This window comes from Schistocerca nitens, chromosome 4, assembly GCF_023898315.1.
Source record: "Schistocerca nitens isolate TAMUIC-IGC-003100 chromosome 4, iqSchNite1.1, whole genome shotgun sequence".
NCBI lineage: Eukaryota > Metazoa > Arthropoda > Insecta > Orthoptera > Acrididae > Schistocerca > Schistocerca nitens.
In genome coordinates, this window is record NC_064617.1 from 144358833 (window position 1) to 144378416 (window position 19584).

General features: G+C 45.2%; 1 protein-coding gene across 6 annotated transcripts in view; it reads right to left on the minus strand.

The window, feature by feature from the left end:
* The window catches only part of LOC126252976 (uncharacterized), an 802035-nt gene that overhangs the window by 134508 nt on the left and 647943 nt on the right, over positions 1-19584 (minus strand). For all 6 annotated transcript variants that reach the window (XM_049954000.1, XM_049954001.1, XM_049953997.1 and 3 more), the window contains exon 6: positions 9338-9488. In XM_049954000.1, the coding sequence (XP_049809957.1) occupies positions 9338-9488 (151 nt within the window). The remainder of the gene's footprint in view (positions 1-9337; positions 9489-19584) is intronic.

A 19584-nucleotide genomic window follows, 5' to 3' on the forward strand; every position in this document is an offset into this window, starting at 1 on the left:
CACCTACCAAGGACTTTTTGAATTCATGCCACGCAAAACCGCTGGTGTGTTTCGTTATAAAGGAAGGTGAACCTACTATTAAATAGATGTCACTATGTATCTACTTTTCGGTGTAGATGGCTGTCAATTAACTCACGATGCTGTCACGATCAGTACGTGCTCTTCGAATGTTATCTCGGACGCTAGTTAACGTATTTATGACTCTGATGGAACTTAAGAACTTCAAGCTTCAGCGCGTTCGACTGTGGTCACGGCCCGTTGGAACAAATATGAAACTGTGACTGTACGCAAATATACGGAACAAATAAGTTACTTTGTGGAATTGCATAGTAAAGTTTCAATAAAATCTCATAAATAAGATATTTCAAGTACACCCACTGTGATTTTGTTGTACAGATAAGTCATTATTTTCAACTAGGAGGGGCGGGCAGTAAGTAACACAACACTTTTTTTCGGAATATAGATTGGTTTTACTCTGAATACGAAAACACCACATCGTTCCCCACTCTCTTGGTTACAAAACCCTATTTTTCAACACAATACCCGTTCAATGCAACAGCCTTACGCCACCTTACTGATAGGTCCTGTATTCCGCACCGTAACACTCTACTGGTCGACGTCAGAGCCAATGTCTTCCTGCCTCAATAATCTCCCCATCATCCGCGTATTGCTTCCTGAGGAGTGAATACTTCATTGGGTCAAATAGACGGAAGTCGAAAGGTGCAAGATCAGGTCTATAGGGTGGAGGAGGAAGAACAGCCCAATGAAGTTATGAGCTCCTCTCGGGTGCGCAGAGTTACGCAGAGAAGTGTTTCATTGTCATCCATCGATCACCACGAATGAGAGTGTCTGCACGTTCCAACGTTACAGGAGTCACAGTTGGGACCGGCCGGCACGTGGCAGATCTGACAATTTTTCGCTAACTTGTTGCGATGATGACACAAGTCCCGCCCAACGACTCATCGTGCTTTTGTTCACTGTCAGGTCTCCGTAGAGATTCCACAAGCACCTATGAATAACAGTGAAACTGTGGATTTTCACCAAAAGAAACTAAATGGTAGCTCTCTGCTTGAAACGCACCTTCAATACAGACATCATTTTGAAGACTACGTAAAACGTCGCCACCTATCGGAACTTCATGAAATAATTGGGACTGAAGAGAGAGTATTTCACTATGCTCCATAAACAAATTTCTCATTTTTTCAGCCAAAAATGACAGAGAAGAAATTGTGTTGCATTAGTTAGTGAACACCTCGTATTTCTAGAGTAGCAACATACACTCCTGGAAATGGAAAAAAGAACACATTGACACCGGTGTGTCAGACCCACCATACTTGCTCCGGACACTGCGAGAGGGCTGTACAAGCAATGATCACACGCACGGCACAGCGGACACACCAGGAACCGCGGTGTTGGCCGTCGAATGGCGCTAGCTGCGCAGCATTTGTGCACCGCCGCCTTCAGTGTCAGCCAGTTTGCCGTGGCATACGGAGCTCCATCGCAGTCTTTAACACTGGTAGCATGCCGCGACAGCGTGGACGTGAACCGTATGTGCAGTTGACGGACTTTGAGCGAGGGCGTATAGTGGGCATGCGGGAGGCCGGGTGGACGTACCGCCGAATTGCTCAACACGTGGGGCGTGAGGTCTCCACAGTACATCGATGTTGTCGCCAGTGGTCGGCGGAAGGTGCACGTGCCCGTCGACCTGGGACCGGACCGCAGCGACGCACGGATGCACGCCAAGACCGTAGGATCCTACGCAGTGCCGTAGGGGACCGCACCGCCACTTCCCAGCAAATTAGGGACACTGTTGCTCCTGGGGTATCGGCGAGGACCATTCGCAACCGTCTCCATGAAGCTGGGCTACGGTCCCGCACACCGTTAGGCCGTCTTCCGCTCACGCCCCAACATCGTGCAGCCCGCCTCCAGTGGTGTCGCGACAGGCGTGAATGGAGGGACGAATGGAGACGTGTCGTCTTCAGCGATGAGAGTCGCTTCTGCCTTGGTGCCAATGATGGTCGTATGCGTGTTTGGCGCCGTGCAGGTGAGCGCCACAATCAGGACTGCATACGACCGAGGCAGCGATCTCCTACACTGGCCGTACACCACTGGTGATCGTCGAGGGGACACTGAATAGTGCACGGTACATCCAAACCGTCATCGAACCCATCGTTCTACCATTCCTAGACCGGCAAGGGAACTTGCTGTTCCAACAGGACAATGCACGTCCGCATGTATCCCGTGCCATCCAACGTGCTCTAGAAGGTGTAAGTCAACTACCCTGGCCAGCAAGATCTCCGGATCTGTCCCCCATTGAGCATGTTTGAGACTGGATGAAGCGTCGTCTCACGCGGTCTGCACGTCCAGCACGAACGCTGGTCCAACTGAGGCGCCAGGTGGAAATGGCATGGCAAGCCGTTCCACAGGACTACATCCAGCATCTCTACGATCGTCTCCATGGGAGAATAGCAGCCTGCATTGCTGCGAAAGGTGGATATACACTGTACTAGTGCCGATATTGTGCATGCTCTGTTGCCTGTGTCTATGTGCCTGTGGTTCTGTCAGTGTGATCATGTGATGTATCTGACCCCAGGAATGTGTCAATAAAGTTTCCCCTTCCTGGGACAATGAATTCACGGTGTTCTTATTTCAATTTCCAGGAGTGTATTATTAAAGTCGTAAACTCTATCCAAAATTTTATTCTTTAAAATACGTCAGTGGTTGTTTTACAGTGTTTACTTGCAAACTGAGTGCACCTAACAAGAATTACCATTGGCTTACCATTGTTTACTTGCTGAACGAGCTAACGAAACGCCACTGTGAGACCTCTCAAAAATACATATTTAGAAGGTCCGAATTGTTCCATTTTCTGATAGTAATGGCAAGATTTCCATTGTCAAGTTTCGAAATAATGATGTGTAGCAAGCTCAAAAAGTGATCTGTGATATTAAGGAAGTCCCGAAACATTTCTGCCATCAGGTTGTTAAGTAAATAATGGTAAGGTGCACATTTTAACAATTAATTAAAGAATTATTTCCATTTACTTGATTAGCAACAACCTTTGAAGAGCATTTTCGTTCAGGAACATGATAAAGATCCGTATCTCAGTAGTAGTTATCCTCATCAGTCTCAGTTTTCAACAAATCGTCCCTGAAAAGCAGTTTCCCGCCACGAACATCGCACACGTTACTATCACTACCAACCATCAGGGCCTTTTTTGCCATTAGGCAAGACTAGCCGGCCGCTTAAGGTGGCAAAATTTTAGAGATGGCATTGGGCATCAAAAATTGATTTCAAATCAAACAGCGAAAAAATTGTGCAAATGAGGAAATAAATGAAAAAGATGAAACATTAAAACATCATAGTGCTTTCAAAAGCATCGGAAATAGTTACTTAATTAGTCTTTATTTACTTTGGCGAAACTAAACACATTACCTCTACCTACGTCAAAATTAAAGCAATCGCTAGTAAGTACGAAACGGACACAAACATGGCCTGGATTCGTCTGTCGAGCGCTGGAGCTCGGAACGTGGACTGGCTGTCGGTCATGTTGCGAGTTCATACCACACCACCCTCAGTCCCTCTTTTTGTTTTTGTTTCAAATGATTATTTGTCAAGCGTCACTTGTATCAAGTGGTCCTATTGATGCTTGCAGTTCTACTATTATTTCCTGCGGATAATCGCTCACATATTCACAAGCTAGGTTTGTACTTCTGTTTCACCAAAAGGAGTAAAAGGTAAGTGCAGTTCATCATATCCATGCGTAAAAAATGCGTTGGTGCCTGTCTGAAAGTATGTCTCAGTTTCTGAGACTCGTAGCACGTGGAAAGAACTGTATTGTCTTTTCTCAGACAAATTAATGTCGTTTCCTTAAAATGAAGATAAAAGGCCACTGCCTTTAGACAAAACAAGATCCATGCCTTACCAGGATTCTAAATCGAACACATCTCGGATGAATGATCAGATGTCAATCCCTTACACCATTGCGCCACTGGGGCATCTAATAAGTCTTAGAACTTTCAAAAGAAAATGCAAACACGGCGTTATTTATTTATTTAATCGCAAGAAAGTGGATGCTGAAAAACATTACATTTAATTCTCACTCTAAAAATACTTCAATGAAAACAGGACGAAATAACACCACTCTTAACCAGATGACATAGACTGATGTCTCGGCATGTCACACACCAGTATAGCTCATCTGTTAGATGACGATCAATTTGGCTTTAGGAAAGGCAAAGGCACCAAGAGTGTGATGTTACGGTTGACAATGGAAACAACACTGAACAAAAATTAAGACACGTTCATAGGATTTGTCGACCTGGAATAAGCGTTCGACAATGTCATATGATGCAAGATGCTCGATATTCTGAGAAAAATACGGGTAAGTTATAGGTAGAGACAGGTGATGAACAACATGTACGCGAGCCAAGACGGAATAATACGGATAGAAGATTAAGAATGAAGTTCTCGTGTTAAAAAGCATGTAAGACATAGATGTATTCTTTCCCTCATACTCTTCAATCAGTAGATCGAAGAAGCACTGATGGAATAAAGAAAAAGATTGGAATTAAAAATTCAAGGTGAAAGGATGTTAATGATAAGGTTAACTGATGGCACTGCTATCCTGAGTGAAAGTGAAGAAGAATTACAAGATTTGCTGAATGGGATGAACAGTTTAATGAGTACGGAATTTGGATTGAGAGTAAATCAAAGAAAGACGAAAGTAATGAGAAGTAGCAGAAACGAGAACAGCGAGAAACTTAACATTAGGAGTGATGGTCAGGAATTAAGGAATTCTGCTACCTAGGCAGTAAAACAACCCATGACGGACGGATCAAGGACATCAAAAGCAGAGTAGCACTTGCAAAAAGGGCATTAAACTATTAGTATCAAACATAGGTCTTAATTTAAGGAACAAATTTCTGAGAATGTACGTTTGGAGCACAGGCTTGTATGGCACTGGAACACGGACTGTGGGAAAACACTAATAGAAGACAATCGAAGTATTTCACATGTGGTGCTACAGACGGATGTTGAAAATTAGGTGGGCTAATAAGGTAAGGAATGAGGAGGTTCTGCGCAGCATCGGAGAGGAAATGAGTATGTGGAAAAAACTGACAGATAGGAGAGAAATGATGGTAGAACATCTGTTAAGACAGTTACCCGTGGTATTTCAGGGAGCTGTAGAGCGTAAAAATTGTAGACGAAGACTGAGACTGGAATACATCCAGCAGATAGTTGAGGAAGTAGGTTGCAAGTGCTACTCTGAGATGAAGAGATTGGCACAGGAAAGGATTTCGTAGCGGACCGCATCAAACCTGTCAGAAGACTGTTGACTCAAAAAGAGACTGGTAGTACATTAACAGTTGATGTTCAAGTAAATGAACAAATACTTTTTATTTGAATTTATTGAAGCTCTCTGTCTTCCCACTTGACTGCAAGTATGACCGATAATTCTATTTCGGTAAATGCTTTGGTTACGTGAATAAAAAGCGTTTGAGATACAATGGTTTTCTTGCTTGATGACTTAACCATATACTGTCACTTGCGGGAAGGATTTTTTGCGAGAAATATTTGTCGTAATTCAGTAATAGTCTTTGAATTTCCGTAAATAATATAGTTTCCTAGTATGAACCATTGTTGCAGAATCTGTATATCCCGTCATATGATTTCTTACATTCCCAGGCCACAGATTTTTTCGACATACTGGTCCAGTATACCCCTTGCAGGGAAGCCCGCATTGCCGGCCGGCCGAAGTGGCCGTGCGGTTAAAGGCGCTGCAGTCTGGAACCGCAAGACCGCTACGGTCGCAGGTTCGAATCCTGCCTCGGGCATGGATGTTTGTGATGTCCTTAGGTTAGTTAGGTTTAACTAGTTCTAAGTTATAGCGGACTAATGACCTCAGCAGTTGAGTCCCATAGTGCTCAGAGCCATTTGAATCATTTTTGAACCGCATTGCCGCCCGCGCCTCCCCCGACAATCAGCCGCACGCTGTTCGTTCGTTTCTTTTGTCAGTCCACTCGACTGAATCGAGTTATCGAGTAGTTGTACTTTCCTATGCAACACGCGCGTCAACGTCATCGTATTTTATACGTTTCCGTCTGGCACACAGACTGCTAACACAACCTACGAGAAAAGTCGCGTCCATTCAAGTAATCTCAATACGTTATTCTGTCTGGCATTTGTTCGAGAAAAGTCGCGAATATTTTACAGTTTTGTCATTAAAAAGAGACTAATGGGAGAGATTCTTCAATACAAGCAGACGAGCACAAACGCCCTTAACGATCGTGATTCTGCTATGCAAGCGTTGTCTGTTTGTCCTAGATACTATCCTACTTTGCACACGCTGTACAACATATATCCTTGTCTACCTGCATCTATCGCTATGTAGAAAGAAGTTTTTCGACATTGCGGCGTACAAAGACACGGCTGAGGTCGACAGTGAAAGATGATCGACACTCACCCTGACATTGACTGTCCTATTGACGATGTAATTAACCAATTTTCCAGGAACAACAGGCGCACAGAATTCATCATTTAAGAAATAGAACCACAATTGTACATTTCTTATATCATAAGATGGCATTGTCTTGTACGAGGATCCCTCCAAAAGAAATGCACATAATTATTATTTTTTAATCCATCTTTTATTCTACATATTTGAAAGTTTTATAGTGTGTAGATACATCGTTTAGAAACAATATTTTCATTTCTCTACATAATTTCCTTCCCTCTCAACTGCCTTACGCCACCTTGGAACCAGCGCCTATATATCCGCACGGCAAAATTCTGGACCACCCTGTTGGAGCCACTGTTTGGCAGCGTGCACAAGGTAGTCATCATCATCAAACCTCGTTCCACGAAGAGAGTTTCCCAAAGAGATGATAGTCACATGGAGCCAAGTCAGGACTGAAAGGCGGCTGTTTCAGTGTTATCCATCCGAGTTTTGTGATCGCTTCCATGGTTTTTTGACTGACATGTGGCCGTGCATTGTCGTGCAACAGCAAAAATCCTGCCCTTGCCGATGTGGTCGAACACGACTCAGTCGAGCTTGAAGTTTCTTCAGTGTCGTCACATATGCATCAGAATTTATGGTGGTTCCACTTGGCATTATGTCCACAAGCAAGAGTCCTTCTGAATCGAAAAACACCGTAGCCATAACTTTTCCAACAGAAGGTGTGGTTTTGAATTTTTTTTTCTTGGGTGATTTTGCATGATGCCACTCCATTGATTGCCTCTTCGTCTCTGGTGAAAAATGATGGAGCCATGTTTCATCACCTGTCACAATTCTTCCAAGAAATTCTTCTCCATCATTCTCGTACTGTTCTAAAAGTTCGCTGCATACCGTTTTTCTTGTTTCTTTGTGAGCCAATGTCAACATACTGGGAACCCACCTGGCACAAACCTTTTTTAACGCCAACGCTTTCAGTATTCTGCAAACACTTCCTTCCCCTATCCCAACGTTGCGTGACAATTCGTTACTGTGATACGTCTGTCAGCAGTCACCAATTCGTTAACTCACTGCACTGTGTGTAGTACCAGGCCTGCCGCTGCATGGACAATCCTCAATATTGCCGTGTCCGCCTTCATCGCGTCACCTGCTTGACCACCGACTAACTGTACTGCGATCGACAGCAGCATCTCAATACACCTTTTTCAACCCCTTGTGGATGTTTTACCATCGTCTCGTTTTCACAACACAGGAATTCTATGACAGCACGTTGCTTCTGACGAACGTCAAGTGTAGCAGCCATCTTGAAGACATTCTGTGATGGCGCCACTCACGGGAACAGGTTGAACTAGGTTTGAAAACAAGCGGGAAGGATGTATCTACACAGTGTAAAACTTTCACGCATGCAGAATGAACACTGTATTTTTACAAAAATAGTGTGCATTTCTTTTGGAGTGACCCTTGTATATGTGTATAATCAGTTTACAAAAAACATTCTTAAACTCTGCATGTGACTTGATTATTTTTTATTAGGGTAAAAGTAAAGGTAGCGTAATATATCTTTAGCGCCCCCTCCTTGAGGTTTTTCTGTATCCGCCACTGTTCAAAGTTCGTTATTAAGAAAATGCCTATTGATAACCATGTACGAAAAATTGAAATAAAAGCCATAATAACAATAGATGAAAAGCAAATATCGGAGTGGCATTAACAGTAATGAAAGGCGATAAGAGTGTAGTCAACAATAATGATTTAACAATGGAAGCCCCCGAACTTTTCCGCTCTGTACTAGATGTATCGGACTGCGTCGAAAGATTTCGTTCGATTTCTTCCACAGACCAGTTTCACTCGAAAGAAATGAGTGAATACCAATCCTGCGGACGTGTAAAACTACAACCGACTTAATCTACTGTTATTTGGTTGCTCCGGCTGTCTGGATTCTTTCAAAAGAATACATAGTGCAATCGACACGTAAAGCTACAACCGTCTGAACCAATTGTTTGCATTCAGTTGTTTCTGTCACTAGTTCTCAATAAGTACAGGTAATTATGTAGTCCGAAGCAGGGAATTACAATTTCTCCCAGCACTAGATTGAAACTCAGATCTCCCGCTTGCTAAACAAATGCGCTATCCGTTACACCACACCGACACCGCAGCTACCATTCCTGGAAGGAATAATACAGAACGTCTCCCTCGCCGATACAAATTCCAACTCACGCCTCTGCCCATAGCTGTTCCTCTTCTAAACTCGCAACAGTATTGCCGAGGCTGTTCAGTATTAGACAGCACCTTAGCAATGACCGAAATAGTGTTGATAATCTCAGGTACAGGTGATATCATATACCGTTGATGTTCTTGAGACATGTTGAGTCTCACCTTTATCTGCGGTAATGATGTAGGCCGAAGCAGTGAATTAAAATTTGTATCCGGACCAACATTCAAACTGTGGTCTCTTGTTTAGTAGGCAGATGCACTAGTCATTACACCACACCGTCACACCTGTACGGACTATCCTACTACATTTCCCTCCCTGATACAATTTCCAACTCAGGCCTCAGCCCACTGCAGATGCGAGTTAAGAAGGAGAATACCAATCGGCTGACACATGAGTTGGAATTTGTATCAGGGAGGGAGATGTACTGGGGTAGTCCATACAGGTGTAGTAGCTTTAATGCCAGTTTGGCATAACGGCTAGCACATCTGCTGAGTGAGCAGGAGACCTACGTTCAAATCTCAGTGCTCGTACAAATTTTAATACATTGCTTCGGCCTACACCACCACCATAGATAATGGTGAGACTGAATATGATTAATATTATACAGGTAGATAAATCAGATCATTATTGCACTGTCACTATATGACGTGAAAACTCCGAGAGTGACTCACTTGAGAGAGAATCCCTGCACCGTCTGGGCGTCGGCAGCGTCTATCTCCCAGGCGACGTCTACGGCTGTGTGGTCTATGACGGCCACGTGGACGCGGCGGGGCAGCGGCAGCTCCAATCTCCTTCGGCACGACCACAGGCTGCCCACCAGCTCTGCAACCACCAGGGGCAGGAGTAGGGGTAAGGGTAACTATCCTCAGCACAAGTCCACTCTCCACACAGGCAGACCACCTATAGCACGGTCTAGGTAAGAGCCTGAAGCCGATAAAATTGCTACACCACGAAGATGACGTGCTACAAACGCGAAACTTAACCGACAGGAAGAAGATGCTGTGATATGCAAATGATTAGCTTTTGAGAGCATTCACACAAGATTGGCGCCGGCGGCGACACCTACAACGTGCTGACATGAGGAAAGTTTCCAACCGATTTCTCATACACAAACAGCAGTTGACCGGCGTTGCCTGGTGAAACGTTGTTGTGATGCCTTGTGTAAGGAGGAGAAATGTGTACCATCACGTTTCCGACTTTGATAAAGGTCGGATTGTAGCCATCGCGATTGTGGTTTATCGTATCGCGACATTGCTGCTCGCGTTGGTCGAGATCCAATGACTGTTAGTAGAATATGGAATCGGTGGGTTCAGGAGGGTAATACGGAATGCCGTGCTCGATCCCAACGGCCTCGTATCACTAGCAGTCGAGATGACAGGCATCTTATCCGCATGGCTGTAACGGATCGTGCAGCCACGTCTCGGTCCCTGAGACAACATATGGGGACGTTTGCAAGACAACAACCATCTGCACGAACAGTTCGACGACGTTTGCAGCAGCATCGACTATCAGCTCGGAGACCATGGCTGCGGTTACCCTTGACCTTGCATCACAGACAGGAGCGCCTGGGTGCACGAATGGCAAAACGTCATTTTTTCGGATGAATCCAGGATCTGTTTACAGCATCATGATGGTCACATCCGTGTTTGGCGACATCGCGGTGAACGCACATTGGAAGCGTGTATTCGTCATCGCCATGCTGGCGTATCACCCGGCGTGATGGTATGGGGTGCCATTGGTTACATGTCTCGTTCACCTCATGTTCGCACTGACGGCACTTTCAACAGTGGACGTTACATTTCAGATATATTACGACCCGTGGCTCTACCCTTCATTCGATCCCTGCGAAACCCTATATTTCAGCAGGATAATGCACGACCGCATGTTGCAGGTCCTATACGGGCCTTTTTGGATACATAAAATGTTCGACTGCTGCCCTGGCCAGCACATTCTCCAGATCTCTCACCAATTGAAAACGTCTGGTCAATGGTGGCCGAGCAACTGGCTCGTCACAATACGCCAGTCACTACTCTTGATGAACTGTGGTATCGTGTTGAAGCTGCATGAGCAGCGTTACCTGTACACGCCATCCAAGCTCTGTTTGACTCAATGCCCAGGCGTATCAAGGCCGTTATTACGGCCAGAGGTGGTTGTTCTAGGTACTGATTTCTCAGGATATATGTACGCAAATTCCGTGAAAATGTAATCAGATGTCAGTTCTAGTATAATATATTTGTCCAAAGAAAACCCGTTTATCATCTGCATTTCTTCTTGGTGTAGCAATTTTAATGGCAAGCAGTGTACTACATAAGTATAGTCTGGGTAATCTGTGCTACATTACAAGAATAGCTAATTTTTCAGGCTGTATGGACCACTCTGTATGGTGCGTGTGTGGTGATCCCGTAGGTGGTGGGGAAACAATGTGGACAATTCTACAATGAAAGTTTATCTTCTGGCTGCCCCTCGGACAGGCGGCACACGGCGGCTGGCGTTGTAACGTAGAGTCCGTCCTTGGTCCTCGGCGTCGATGGCAGCAGGCACGGGCAGCAGGAAGGCATGACTGTGGCGCCAAGTCCCGTGAAGGATCCACTGTGCTGGTCTCAGTAGAGAGGCTGCTGCTAGTACTGCCAGTCATCTCGTTCTCTGGCGTTACTTCAGCATTGTGGTGCAGCTGCTCAGTGATGATCAAGTCTCCGAAATCAAATCATGTCCAGTCATCAAATTCGACCTAATTTATTCTGTTATTGCCCATTTGTTTCTCTAAAACCTGGTAGTCACGTCGCTCGTAACAAAGAGACTCGCTCGAATGTGGTAACAACGACCCGCTGACTACACAGTTTTTTGCTGCAAGGGGTAGTTTACTCTGAGATCAGCCATCTTTGCTTTGCAACTCACTTTGGCATCTGTTATTGTGCCCTATATGTCGAAATTGCATGGCTGACAATCACCGCTGATAATGCAATACTCTGTAGCGGCCTCCGTGCTAGTTTCAATCACTTATACTAAAGATTTAACACTTTTACCTAAAATACTGGGCAGTGCCACTACACTGCCTCCCTCCGTCGAGAAGACCTGATCCCTCAGGTCAAACTCTGGCCCAGTACTCCACTTTGATTAAAGCTATACCCTTTATCTGTACAGTTCTACATCTACATTCATACTCCTGAATCCACCTGACGGTGTTTGGCGGGGGGTACCTTGAGTACCTCTATCGGTTCTCCCTTCTATTACAGTCTCGTATTGTTCGTGGATGCCTCTGTGTGGGCTCTAATCTCTCTGATTTTATCCTCATGGTCTCTTCGCCAGATATACGTAGGAGGGAGCAATATACTGCTTGACTCATCGATGAAGGTATGTTCTCGAAACTTCAACAATAGCCCGTATCGAGCTACTGAGCGTCTCTACTGCAGAGTTTTCCACTGGAGTTTATCTATCATCTCCGTAACGCTTTCGCGATTACTAAATGATCCTGTAACGAAGCGCGCTGCTCTCCGTTGGATCTTCTCTATCTCTTCTATCAACCCTATGTGGCACGGGTCCCACACCGGTGAGCAATACTCAAGCAGTGGGCGAACAAGTATACTGTAACCTACTTCCTTTGTTTTCGGATTGCATTTCCATAGGATTCTTCGAATGAATCTGTCTGGCATCTGCTTTACCGGCAATCAGCTTCATATGATCATTCCATTTTAAATCACTCCTAATGCCTACTCCCAGATAATTTATGGAATTAACTGCTTCCAGTTGCTGATCTGCTATATTGTAGATAAATGATAAAGGATCTTTCTTTCTATGTATTCGCAGCACATTACACTTGTCTACATTGAGATTCAATTACCATTCCCTGCACCATGCGTCAATTCGCTGCAGATCCTCCTGCATTTCAGTACAATTTTCCATTGTTACAACCTCTCGATAGACTACAGCATCATCCGCAAAATGCCTCAGTGATGTTATCCACAAGAATAGCAACGGTCCTACGGCACTCCCCTGCGGCACACCTGAAATCACTCTGACTTCGGAAGGCTTCTCTCCATTGAGAATGACACGCTGCGTTCTGTTATCTAGGAGCTCTTCAATCCAATCACACAATTGGTCTGATAGTCCATATGCTCTTACTTTGTTCGTTAAGCGATTGTGGGGAAATGTATCAAATTCCTTGCGGAAGTCAAGAAACATGGCATGGACCTGAGAACCCGTGTCTATGGCCCTCTGAGTCTCGTCGACGAATAGCGCGAGCTGGGTTTCACACGATCGTCTTTTTCCAAACCCATGCTGATTCCTACAGAGTATATTTCTAGTCTCCAGAAAAGCCGTTATACTCGAGCGTAATACGTGTTCCAAAATTCTATAACTGATCGACGTTGGAGGTATAGGTGTGTAGTTCTGCACGTCGGTTCGACGTCCCTTCTTGAAAACTGGGATGACCTGTGCCTTTTTGCAATCTTTGGAAAGCTACGCTGTTCTAGAGACCTACGGTACACCGCTGCAAGAAGGGGGGCAAGTTCCTTCGCGTACTCTGTGTAAAATCGAACTGGTATCCCATCAGGTCCAGCGGCCTTTCCTCTTTTGAGCGATTTTAATTGTTTTTCTATCCCTCTGTCATCTATTTCGATATCTACCCCAGGTTCTATGTTTCTAACTATTACATAAGTACTGTATCAAATATGTCGGTCTAACTGGCATCTCTTGCGCTGGCAATTCTTTCTACCAGAACTTGTATTACTCATCTACCGGGTTTCCTCTCGCTAAGTCGCCTCAAATATATATAAAAAATTACTAGGCAGAACATAGTCAGAATCATCATGGTGCTATGGATTGCTAAACTGTTTGTTGACGTCTCCTATTTGGTACTGTACTACATGCTGCAGCATTTGTTCAGCAGCTATCCTCCCTTCTTGGGGATGCTGTAATTAGGCTTAAGGAGTGGTCCAGACCTGTCTCCCAAGTATCGTTCAGAAAGGTAAGATCCTGATTAGATACGATCTCTAGTGGTTCGTCTGGCCAGTACAGCTGTGGCTGTATCACATTAAATAGAGTACCTCTTGTCACACCTAGTTCCGTAAAGTAGTAGCCTCAAAATTCATGGTAACGTTTTCGGGAAGCCACGATCTTGTAATCTATATAAAATCAATGAAAAAACAGTCTAGATCGCGATCGTACTCGAGCAGTTTCAGCGACAGAGGTCAACTGTCTGTTGTACACATCGTCAAAATCATCTGATGGTGCTATCGGAAGATGGCGTAAGCACAGGCCGAAATCGGCCCTTTTTATGAAGTGCCATCGCAATCTAGACTGTTTTTCCACTGATTTTATATTGATTAGTAGTCTGCTGCCTCGAATCACTAAACGATTTTGAGCCGTGCTGCGGCTAGCGTTGCTGCTGTTTGTAGGTTTCCGCCCTCTGATGGAGGCCAGACGGTCTCGTTTGGTTGGCATAGTTGCGGGTGTTTGTCTTGTTCTCGTGTTTACTGGTGCCACTCGGTTTGGCAAGCGTTGCCTGTCACTTACTGGCAGCAGCGGCGGTTATCGGTATGTAGTAACTGTTACCCTATCTTTGGGGCGAAGTCGTCGTTTTTCCGTGTCGTGTGTGTGGGCCAGTTCTGTTGGGGTCTCAGGAGGAGCCAGGTCCGCGCAGTGCCAGAACACGCCGGGACCGCTGGCGGCACGCGTGGACTGCCGGATGGAAGGCTTGTGGTCACGAGGGTGTACGAGCTCGTCGTAAACCTAATCCAGCAAGCTTTAAGATGAGTTCATTTCAATCCCAGTAGAAAAATCTCCACCACTGTGATATCTCGCAATTCTCCAGTGACTTGGGTTCGTGTTGCTGCTTGTAATGTCACCGAAGCGAAGAGCAGCGACTGGAGTGCCTGGGGAAGGCGGATATGATTAGCTTTCCTGGACTTCTTATTATTATTTACTGCGTTCAACTTCCTACAATTTGTTAAGTTCAACCAGCGGTAATTTTTATTGCCTGGTGGCCACTAACGCCCCAGTTACCTGCCCTGGGTATTAGTGTATGTAACGGCAGTTTACATTTCCTCGCCTTGCCGCTGCTGTCCGGTAAGGAGTGTAGTTTTGTCAGCTTTCTTGATTGTAGGCCGCTGGATGATTCTTCTACTCTGGTGGTAGTGGTTCGTTCTGGGCCCTCTGAACACAATATTCTGGGGACGCAGTGCAGACCGCCGGTTCCAACTTTGGCGTATTGTTCCATAGTTGCATTTGGTTTATCGGACGTCAGGTAGCTTCAGAAAGATTATCATTAGTCATTCATTAGACTGCCACTAGTCTGAGTTACCATTTTGTGAAGTGAATGCAACTCTTGGCTGCCTATCTCATCGCTCGGGAAAGTGTTTGTTGCCGGACCTTCTCAGGGGTCGATTCCTGGAGCACCGTCTGTGGTCTCTCCATTCTTGAAAGACATGTGTGTTCTAAAAGGAGGTATGATGGGCAGTAGTTCAGTGTAACGCTCCTTCATCCCACGCCTTCTGCGGGTATAATCTGCCACAGAACCCTTTAAGGAACTTATGTACTGGTCCTTCTGTTTTATTATTGTATTATTTATTACAATACCTTGTAATGCCTACATTAAAGGTTATACTGTAGTTAACTTTCTCCAGTTCAAAGTGACAATTCTCAGCGTTGAGTGTGAGACGTGTGCTGCCCATAATCTGCTGAATACTTCTTTTAGACGTTGTCTATGTTCCTGCGTAACCTTGAATGGACGATTATGTCATCAACATATACTAACCTCTGACATGGTTTCAATCCTCTCAGTACTCTTTCCAGGAACCAATGGAACGCCGCCGGCCCATTTTTCAATCCAAAAGGAAACCATCTATATTTGTAGTGTCCCTATTTCCTGAAAATGCTGTTGTTGGTTTTGTCTTGAAGAACCAATTCCAGGTGATGGTACCCGCTCTTAAAGTCCAATATCGAGAAATACTTACTTTCGCCTTGGTTATTATGGTCACCGTGATATTCGGAATAAGGTATGCATCTCTTGTAGTCTTGCTATTCAAACATCGGTAATCAGAACAAAACCGATACTTCTATGAATCGTCCATACACTTCTTAGGTACGATTAAAATCCCTGCCTCCCTTGCACTATTACCTTCTCCTATTATTCCTTCAGTTAACTGTTGTTCTATGAATTTTTCTAAAACTGGTTGCAACGAGCGGGGTATTCTATGTGGTCTTCAGTATATCGGTGCTTCATTTCCTGTTGGAATCCTGTGTTGTGTTACTGGCGCGGCAGGCAATGGAAGAAACGGAGCCTGGCAGTCTGGCAGCATAATATCCAACTGTACTCTTTCTGCTCCTTCCAAATGCTTGAACTTCACACGAAATGGAATACTAGCAGCGTCCTTGCCCCGTTATAGTTTACACATCCTGTGTGGCAAGATTACTCGTCCATAATCTCTAGTTCAGTGAATAACGTTCCCTTCAACAAATTCACGTATTCGGAGCCAAAATTGTCCATATTGATGGGTACCAGTTTACCTATGTTCCTTCCCTGTACGCGTACAATACTATGTTTCACCAAACAACATGGTGTGTCTAATACTTCACTACCTTCCAGTGGTTCTATTACACATATCACACCTGCTGGTAAGTTCGGTTCCACAATCACCCATAGTGATTTCACAGTGCCTTTCGACATGCAGTCTTGCGAATAATACCCTAATGCTATTGCTGGCAGTTTAACTGAAGCGTCTTGTATACTATACACTCGTCATGGTAGATTACACTGACAAGTTTCCCACTCAGTTTCACTATATGTCGTCGGAGGTAAATTATTGCATGACGATGCGAAAAAGCTAACCCTAGGATTATTCGGTACCCCTCGCTTACATCAGACACCACTTCCACGTGCTTCTTTAACTTGACTGTCCCAACTGAAAAATTTGCAGCTGCTGACATCAATGGTAGTATATCATTTCCTCCACCACATGCAAACCATATCATGGTGGGTTCCTATTAATTCTCTCGGGGATACTGACGCATATGCTCCTGTGTCCAATAACACTTTATGCTCTCTTCCATCCACAACACCCATTATGACACATTCCGCATTCTGCATTCGTTTTGACTGACCTTATAGTAATAAGTTCAGTCAGAATGAATGCAGAGGTAGAATGTGCCGTAATGGGTGTTATGGATCGAAAAGAGTATGAAGTATTGTTGGAGCATATATGTCAATAGCCTAGAGAGAATTAGTGGGACGCAGTGGTACTCCTATCGGCGACCCTGGGGCTCCCTTTTAACTAAACGGACCCTTCCTATACCTATCATTATCGACATAACTTTGTCGTTGACCAAAACCTCCTCTACTGCCATTTCCACCAAATTCCTGGCAACCCTGCTACTCCAGTTGTGCTGTAGGTTCCGTAATTTGTAACATTGTGTTTGTAAATGTCCCGTTCGATCACAATTATAACACTTAATATTCGATGTTATTACCTGTTTCTATTCTTTTACCGCTGTCGATCTATCGATTTCTTCGTATCCCAAAGCTAACCTAAGCCCTTCATGAAGGCGCCCCCGTGCACACTCTTCTAGACATTTCCGGTGTCATACTCCTTAACGTTCATTTTCCTAATTCTATCCGCAAAGTCTATTACTGACTCATTATGTATCCTAACTGTTCTGTGCACTGCTTCCTGTACCTTTGTTCCAACCGCCGGCCGGAGTGGCCGAGCGGTTAAAGGCGCTACAGTCTGGAACCGCACGACCGCTACGGTCGCAGGTTCGAATCCTGCCTCGGGCATGGATGTGTGTCATGTCCTTAGGTTAGTTAGATTTAAGTAGTTCTGAGTTCTAGGGGACTTATGACCACAGCAGTTGAGTCCCATAGTGCTCAGAGCCATTTTGTTCCAACCCCTGTCTCAACTGGCCAAAAGTTTCTACATATCCCAATTCTTTTGTGCACCTTACGAATAATTTTGCTTCTACTGACAAACGTAACTTTGTGATCTGCAGCTATTATTTATCGGACCACCTCCCTATGTCAGCTGATGACGTAAGATCCTCTATAAATGCCAACACACCCTCAGACGCTCTACCAGAGAACGGAGAAACAAGATTTGACACAGTCGGATCGACTTATAGCGTTTGCAACCTCAACACTCCTACCTCTCCAATCTTTCCTGCCACTTCATTAAACATAACCAAATTATTCGCCCTCAACTGAGCCAACCTGATCCAATAATGCCTGCAACTCTTTTTCACTGGTGACACCATGTCTCTCTGCTTTTGCTTCTCTGTCCACTATCCATGATAAACATTACACTACAGCAAAACAGTGCGCAAAGAACAGTTAGTCCCGAAGTGTTCTACGATGTTACTTGTTCTCTCTAATCATGAGCTATCTGGACTCTCTACATTGCCGCCGCGCGGGGTAGCCGTGCAGTCTAGGGCGCCTTGCCACGGTTCACGTGGCTCCCCCCGTCAGAGGTTCCAGCCCTCTCTTGGGCATGGGAGTGTGTGTTGTCCTAAGCATAAGTTAGTTTAAGTTAGATTAAGTAGTATGTAACCCTAGGGACCGACGACCTCAGCAGTTTGGTCCCAAATTTCCAAAATTTCTCTGTTGCCTCGCAGTGTGTCCAAAACGGTTACAAATAAAGCAGTTCCGTCACTGATTCAACATAAGGCGCAGATTGCCCGAGTAAATTACACTGAGTGCAACGTACAGGTACTAACCATTCAACATTTTGGAAATTTGTGGTAAATTCATATGGGACAAGACTGCTGAGGTCATCGGTCCCAAGGCTTACACACTACTTATCTAAATTAAACCAACTTACCCTAAGGACAACACAAACACTCATGCCCAAGGGAAGACTCCATCCTCCGACGAGAGGAGCCGCGCGAACCATGGCAAGGCGCCGCAAACTGAGCAGCTACACCGCGTGGCTCTATTCAACATTACCATTAGTCCTAAATTGCGACCGATCCACAGATTTCTCTGGTTTCATAAATGCAATATTCGTAAACTCACACCCTCTAAACTTCGATCCCATGATTACCACCACGCAAGAATAAAATGGTTTCACTCATCCCAATGACGACACAGGAGGCTGTCGCTCCAACGATACGCTGCGGGGGTAGTACAACCTCCACTGTTGATTGCTGTAACTTCGGCTCTCTTGACACTACTCTGTACGGACCACTGTGTACGGACCACTGTGTACGGACTGTTGTGTCGATTCCCTAAGGTCTCGACACAATGAGTGGCTAGGTGCACGCGAAACTAACGCAGACGGGCGTAAATTCTGAAACAGGAGACTGGATGAAAACTATAAAGAAAAGAAGAGAGATTTTAATATACTTAACTTTAATGTAGTCTTGTTCTTGTTGAAATACATCTCTTGCATAGTAGTAAGCAATTAGCAAGGATACACATGGCGCCTTGCTAGGTAGTAGCGATGGACTAGCTGAAGGCTATTTAATCTGTCTCTCGGCAAATGAGAGGAAGACGTGATACGTGTGGTCGCAAGCTATGTCGTCCGTACAACTGGGGCGAGGTCATGTCCGTGTCTTGTGACCTGCCCTGTGGTGGCGCTACGTTTGCGAATACACAGTGGCGACACGCGGGTCCGACATGTACTACAGGACCGCGGCCGATTTAAGTTACCACCTAGCAAGTGTGGTGTCTAGCGGTGACACCACATTCCTCCCCCGCAAATCGGCGAACGGTCGTGAGATAAGGCTTCCGCCCGCCGTGGGGAGGACCCCATGTTGACGTATGCGATGAGGTGGGGAGCCTAACAACAGGCGAGGCTGTGCCACCCGCACCCGGCCATTCGGTCCGAGGGGAGCTAGGAAACGCCTGCAAACCTAGTCCAGGGTGCACGTCAACATGAGGTGTTTGCGCACGTAAAGATATAAGAGGAGCCGCGGGGTCGACCTCCATGTG